The following is a 7,549-nucleotide window of genomic DNA, read 5'->3' as shown; positions in this document are numbered from 1 at the left end:
GTGTGTATGTGTGTGTGAGTGTGTGTATTTGTGTGTAAGTGTGTGTATGTGTGTGTGAGTGTGTGTATGTGTGTGTATGTGTTTGTAAGTATGTGTGTGTGTGTGTATGTATGTGTGTTTGTAAGTGTGTGTGTTTGTGTGTGTGTGAGTCCGTGTATGTATGTGTGTGAGTGTGTATGTGTGTGTGAGTGTGTGTATGTGTGTGAGTGTGTGTATGTGTGTGTATGTGTTTGTAAGTATGTGTGTGTGTGTGTATGTATGTGTGTTTGTAAGTGTGTGTGTTTGTGTGTGAGTCCGTGTATGTATGTGTGTGAGTGTGTATGTGTGTGTGTATGTGTGTGTGAGTGTGTGTATGTGTGTGTGAGTGTGTATATGTGTGTGTATTTGTGTGTGAGTGTGTGTATTTGTGTGTGAGTGTGTATGTGTGTGAGTGTGTGTATTTGTGTGTGAGTGTGTATATTTGTGTGTGAGTGTGTGTATTTGTGTTTGAGTGTGTGTGTGAGTATGTGAGTGTGGCTGTGTGTTGGTTGGTATCAGGAATCTTTTTTCATTGCTCATCCTTTGTTTAGAGAGAGACTTATTTATTTTTATTCTATATGCATATACACTCCATGCATGCAGTGCCCTCAGAGGCTAGAAGAGGGCATCAGATTTCCAAGAACTGGAGTTACAGACTTGTGTGATTCGCACAGGTGCTGAGAACTAAACCTTGTCATCCACAAGAGTAACAAGTGCTTCCTAACCTCTCAGCCGTCTGTCTAGCCCTCCACCATGTTCTGAGACAGGGTCTCTCACTGAACCGGCAGCACACATATCCACAGTCTCTCCCCTGACCCCAGGTATGGAGTTACAGGCTCTGAGCCATTACAGTCAGCGTTTACAGATGTACTGGAGATGCAAGTCGGGCTCTCCTGGGACAAGCACTCTCCCCACTGAGCCATCTTCCCCGTCCCTCCCGTTCAAGAATTCCCATCCAAAAATTTAAAAAGGATGAAATATGTATTAGCTAAAGAGCTACATATAAAAATATGCAATGTCCCAGGAGCCACGCATACATATAGGATGTGTCCTGAGGCCTTGTTCAGGAGATTGCAGGGAGGGACAGGGGTCAGGAGAGTCTTGAAATTACAATGCTTAACATGGACAGTAATGGGGAACTTGTTCGGGAATGACGGAAGTCATCCATGGTAGATAAGGGGGCTCTGTGATGTACAAAATATTGAGGAAATGATTCCTCTATTTAGAAGCAGAGAAGGACATGCATTTTTGTGCAGTGGGACAGAGAAACAGTGGGCTGGCAGCATGGAAGGCTGAGGGATAGAGCATGGTTGTTGCTGGGAATTTCCCACTGATCTTACTTCTCATCTCCGTCTATGAGGCGGCAGTAGGTCTCGATCTCCTTCTCCAGGTGGGCCTTGATATCCAGCAGCTGCTCATGTTCCAGCTTCTGGCCCTCGGTCTCTGTCCTCACCTGGTGCAGCTGCTCCTCCAGGGCGCTGATCTGAGCCTGGATATGAGCCAGCTGCGAGCAGTAGTTGCCCTCGGTCTCCGCCAGGGAGCACTCCAGAGAGTGTTTCTGATGCATCAAAGATCATAGTAAGGGATGAGATCACCAGAGGAGTACCCAGCCCTGGGTTTCTCAGCATCCTGAAGGACAACCCCTCGGGCAGGTTAGGGGCTTGTCAGCATAGAAGGAGAGGTGGAGCCTGTTATTAACCCTGTGGTGAACAGGCACTGAATGGCCTGACAAGGGGTAAATGATCCCTACCCCAAGACTTTATTTTAACATTTACCTGTGTGTGTGTGTCTGTGTGTGTGCTTGTGAGTGTGTGTGTGTGTGTGTGTGTGTGTATAAGCATGTGCCACAGCAAACGTGGAGATGACAGGACAACCTGCAGGAATTGATTCTTTCCTTCCACCGTATGAGTTCCTGGGATCAAACTCTCGTCATGAGCTTTGGCAGCAAGTGCCCTTACCCTCTGAGGCATCTCACTACCTGCCCCCCTCCCCATCCCTATGCCGAGGACAAGATATTTGACTGTTAAGACTTTGGTAACAGTTTCTGTTAAGACAAATATGTATATAAAAGCACTTTTGGGGGACAACACAGTAAGAAATCCACACAGGATGATTTATATTTTAAATCAGTTTGGGGGGTTGCCTGTTATACCAAAACCTCGCTCCTCAACAGTTTGAATCCTAGACCCCTGGACTGTTGCTTTTCTTTGTGATCCATTCTCGATTTTCTGTCATTCTCCAGAGTCCTCTTTTTAAAGCTGTTCAGACTGAATCAATCATTTAGGAGGGTGGGCTCTCCAGGGCGGCACTCATCACGTGCAGACATGGTGTCCACATAAGTCCTAGGAGTATCTCACTTCCTCTCTCCTTCATAGACTGTAATTTTTCCTGCCCCATGATTCCTACTTCAATTATGGTAATTTCCCTCCTTGTCTTATCGTACGTAAGTATATGTGTCCGGGCAGTTACTACCTCTGATATTAATCATTATCGGAATGTCTACTGCCTCTTCCACTCTGTCATTTCCCTTCTCTTCCTGTGGCATGACTGCTGCTCTTACATCTCAGGACATAAGGCCTCTGTCAGAAGGTGATGCAAGCTCTGCCTGGCAGTTTTGGAGACAGTGTCGTTCAAGCACTTATGTAATAAGTGCATTTCAATTTTAAATGCTCTCTCTGAGAGGGGGGGAGGGGGGGAGAGGACACTCTAGGGTATCATTCCTCAGGTGATACTTTTTTCTTTTTCTGTTTCCTTCCTCCTTTCTCTCTCTCTCTCTCTCTCTCTCTCTCTCTCTCTCTCTCTCTCTCCCTTCCTTCCTTCCTCCCCCTCTCTTCCTTCCTTCCTTCCTTCCTTCTTTCCTCCCCCTCTCTTCCTTCCTTCCTTCCTTCCTTCTTTCCTCCATCCCTCCCTTCCTTTCTCCCCTTCTTTCTTTCTCTCTCTCTCCCTCTTTCTTTCTTTCTCTCTCTCTTTCCCTTTCCTTTCTTTCTTTCTTTCTTTCTTTCTTTCTTTCTTTCTTCCTTCCTTTCTTTCTTTCTTTCTTTCTCTTTCTTTCCTGGCGGCCTGGGACTCACTGATTAAGCTTCACTGGCTGCTCAGTGATCCCAGGGATCCTCCTGTCTCTACTTTCCGTCACTAGGATTCCAAGCTCATGCCATCATGCCTGGCTTCTTTTACATGAGTCTTAGAGATCAAATTCATATCCTTATTTATGTTTGCCTGGCAAGCCCTTTACCAACTGAGCTGTCTCTCAGCTCCCTAGCTTACTTCTTTATTGTATTATAATTTTAAGGATAAGTTTGTGGATCACCAAGTATATGATGTATTGACTCAATCCTAGAATTGCAAAGGAGGAGTTATGTAGTAAGATATTCATCATGACAGGAATGCACCCAAGGGTCTAACAGGGCTGAGACCCTTAGGATGCTGATTTACACTGACTGCTGCATTTGGACAGACTCCTGGGCTCTCCAGGAACATGTGAGCAGAAGGGGATGGATATGGTAATGAGAAAGAAAAGGTGCAGACCAGCAAGATGTCAGGGAGGGGCATAACCACATTTCAAAGCCTTAAAGCCTTTCTTCCCTAGGATACTTTATAAGACGGCTAATACCCTGGGAAGCCAGAGTGGGCAGCATCTCTCTTAACTGCCTTCCACTGGGAAGGTTGGGTGCTGATGATAAAGAACCAGATGAACTTGGAAGTCTGAATAACACAGGAAGCAAACATGTGGACGTTTATATACAGATTACCCCCAACCTATAATTAACTTGTGTTCTCCCTGTGGGAAACTGAACTTGGAATTTATCTTGACTGAAGAATCTCAGGTATGGAAGCTAGGTTACTAGTATTACTTTATAGCTTGGTTACAATGGCTGTTAAATGGCTTTTGGGTGGGGGTTAGGTTATTTCCTGACCCCAAAACATTACTTCCGGGATGGGTAATCTGAACTGAGAATCTAACTGCTTCGTGTATCATTGCTTCTATGTGAAAATGCTTCTAATTCTGATGAGGACAGTTGGGAATTTATTTCCTATCCCGTTTTTCAGAAACACAGGGAGGATTCATCCCTGCAGCGGCAGAAGATCACGCAGGGTTCTGATGGTTTCAGGGAAGAGGGAATTCGAAGGGCTAGAGAGGCCACTGAGCTGAGAGGGGAAGAGGGGCATTCTGGGTAAGCTGGGGCTCAGCCAAAGGTACCTTCGGTCTAAATACTACGTAGTGGCAGAGCACTGTGTCTGTGTTTTCAGGTTGGCTAACCCAAAAGATCTTTACTACTTTACAAAAGATCTAGTCTACTGAGCCATAGTTTCCTTTGTGGCTGGCTCACTGTTCTGATTTGCACAGTAGCTTTCTCTTTGTTCATGCGATACCCTAGTGTCTTCAGAGTTTACAAAACCTCTTGTGAGGATGGGGAAATCCTTGGGCCACATGCTTGCCACAATTTTCAAAGTCAAGCCTTTTGGATGCTGCCAGCTCACAGTCTCGAAAGAAAGTAGGTTTCTAGGTTGTTACCATGGTAACTGTTGAAGTCTTCTCCATGGCCCAGATGTTCCTAAGAGGCTGAGTGCCAGGCTGTGGGGTGTGTACTGAGGATGACAACTTTACTAATGTAGGGTGAGAAGACAGATAGCATCCATGTCTGGGTTGGTGTTACCTTTCTTTAAATAAATATTTTACGTGTATGGCTGTTTTGCTTGTATGTATGTGCACCCCATGTACACAATGTCTGCAGAAGACAGAATAGGGGATCAGATACCCTGAAACTGGAGCTACTGATAGTTGGTAGCTGCCACATAGGTGCTGGGAATTAGATTTGGGTTCCCTGAAAGAGTAGGTTCTTTTAACTGCAGAGCTAACTCTCCAGTCTTGTGTACTTTCCCTTAATATGCCTTTCCGAGTGTTCGGAGAGGATGGTGTGAACCATCTTGGCCTGTGTGGACAAAGAAGGCTGGTCCTAGCCCTTAATGTTTTAACCGAAACACTGCCCAGCACGCTCTGGGGTTTTGAATGAACCATGTGCAAGGTGGAACTGGGTGCCAGGCTGGTTCTTTTACCACAATGAACTCTGGGCGCCATCCAGGAAGGGACTTATTAGCAGAATCAAGAAGTATGTGAGGAAGACACTGTCTCTTTTTGTCTCCTAGGATGCTTTTCCTGCTGTTCCTCTCCCCTACCCCCACCCCCCACCCCCGCGCTCCTTTCAGTAAGCACTTGTTATAGGAAAGAAAAGAAAGGCTTCTCTTAGTTTTTTGGGAACCAGGAAGCGCGGGTGTGGGTGCAGGCTCAGGTGGCCTGGGGTCAGCACCTACCGTCGCTGAGAGTGATTGCAGCTCGATCTCCAGCGTCTGCAGGGAGCGCTTCAGCTCTGTCAGCTCAGTCCTGGCCGAGGTGGCGGCGCCCAAGTCATTGGAGATCTGCTGCTGCAGTGTGGCGCTCTGGAAGACAGGGTGCACAGGGTCACATCGAATCTGGCCTCTAGCGTGGAATCGACAGAGCAAGTCTGGCTCCCCTCACCTTCTCTTGGAACCAGGCCTCGGCATCCCTGCGGTTCTGTTCAGCCAGGGCCTCATACTCGGCTCTCATGTTGTTCAGCAGGACGGTGAGGTCCACGCCCGGGGCTGCGTTCATCTCCACATTTACGTTGCCTCCGGCTGCACACTGCAGAACCTTCATTTCCTAAAGTGACATGCAAGTGACTGTTCATATGCCATCTGAGAAGGGTTTAGGGGTCCCAAAGTTTCCAGAGTAATGAATCATTTATGGATACTATTTAATCTGTGTTCAGGGCTTTCGTCCATTCATTCATCCACCTTCCTTCCTTCCTTCCTTCCTTCCTTCCTTCCTTCCTTCCTTCCTTCCTTCCTTCCTTCCTTGTTTTTATGAGAAAAGGTCTCACTCTGTAGCCCAGACTAAACTGGAACTTACTATATAACCCAGGCTGGGCCTTGAATTAGGGAATTATCCTGCCTCAGTCTCCCAAATGCTGGGATTATTATAAAGTTGAACCAGAGGGTAATGGCACAGGCCTTTAATCCCAGCACTCGGGAGACAGAGGCAAGTGGATCTCTGTGAGTTTGAGGCCAGCCTGGTCTACACAGTGAGTTCCCAGACAGCCAAGGCTACACAGAAAAACCCTGTCTCAGAAAACCAAGAAAAAAAAATGGTTAAACCACTACACTAGGCCCAACCAAACCAGTGGCCAGTGAGATGGATCAACTGGTAAATGTGATCTGTGCCAACCAACCTGAGTTCAACTCTGAGACCTAGAGGGTAGAAGAAGAAAACCAGCTCCTGAAAGTTGCTCTGACCTCCACAGACATACTGTGGCATGTGCATGGTCTTCCCCCACCAGATAAATAAAATATAATTTAAAAAGACAATCACAACTACCACTTAGAAAAAGAATATGAAAGGAATTACAAAGACCAGAGGGTTTGTTCAACAGATAATTGCCAACTATTGGGTTGATGGGACCAGAATGGTGGAAAACTCAGCCTCACCCCTCCAGTCCCAGCCAATGTGGAGTCTTCACCCAAGGGACACAGTCATTTACTGAATGAGCATGGCATGCTAGAGGCTGCTCTGAGCATGTGCTACAAGTCTGAGCATCCTTATGAGGTTGACACTCCCTTCACAGATGAGGACACTGGAGCACAGAGAGGAGAAACTCGTCTAAGTTGCTTGCTGAGATCTGGTCAGAAGGGAGAATGGACAGAGGTTTTAGGGCTCCCAGCTCCTAAACACCCGTTCTTAGTGGCTACACCCTCCGGCTATGACACCCTGGGTTCTGGAGCAAAGCAATGGTCTGCACTAGTCAATTGAGTAGCTGACCTTTTCATTTGGATTTCAAAGTGTTGATATCTCAGGTTTCTCCCTGACAGAGACTTGCTATGTAGCCCAGGCAGCCCTCCAGTGACCATGCCCCTGCCTGCGTCTACTTCCTAAGTGCTGAGATTACAGGTGCGTACCGCCACACTTGGCCGACTTTTGTTTTCTTAAACCAGATTTTTATTTCATTTAAATCTGACTTCCTAGTTAAGCTATCTATCTATCTATCTATCTATCTATCTATCTATCTAATCTATCCATATGTATATATCTTCCCTAAAAAGCTACTATTAATGTATTTCTGTATTTTAAAGTTTTCTGTAAGATTCCATATGAAGGAAAATTCCTGTTGCTGTGGATTTTCAAAATCAAACTACTTGCAGGTAGCCTGACAGCACCCACCACAGAGAGGGTAGTAAATGCTCTCAGGGTAGTACAGTGTGAGCAGTTTTCTACCCCACCCTCAGTGCAGCCAAAGCCGCCTTCTTTCCCATGCTGTGTCTTTTAAAGGACTTAGATCTTGCAGTGTTTCCACCTTTCCCCATGCTTGTCATTTCTTCTCTTCCCTCCCCTGGTTTCCTTGATGGGGGGTGGGGCATCACTGTCCTGCCAAGCACCCCTGTGGCCTTGTTCCAGTGCTATGATGTACATACAATCTCTCTCTCTCTCTCTCTCTCTCTCTCTCTCTCTCTCTCTCTCTCT

At 46.4% G+C, this 7,549-nt stretch overlaps 1 protein-coding gene across 1 annotated transcript in view; it reads right to left on the bottom strand.

Annotated features, from left to right (window-relative positions):
* Positions 1–7,549, bottom strand: part of LOC114610436 (keratin, type I cytoskeletal 28-like) — a 10,844-nt gene that overhangs the window by 1,187 nt on the left and 2,108 nt on the right. Inside the window, 3 exon segments of the mRNA XM_028754987.1 lie at positions 1,359–1,576; positions 5,329–5,454; positions 5,534–5,695. Of these exon segments, the coding sequence (XP_028610820.1) occupies positions 1,359–1,576; positions 5,329–5,454; positions 5,534–5,695 (506 nt within the window).

Source organism: Grammomys surdaster, unplaced genomic scaffold (assembly GCF_004785775.1).
Source record: "Grammomys surdaster isolate TR1022 unplaced genomic scaffold, NIH_TR_1.0 126048, whole genome shotgun sequence".
Classification (NCBI taxonomy): Eukaryota; Metazoa; Chordata; class Mammalia; order Rodentia; family Muridae; genus Grammomys; species Grammomys surdaster.
Note: the sequence above shows the minus strand (reverse complement) of the source record. Positions and strands in the feature narration are given on the sequence as shown.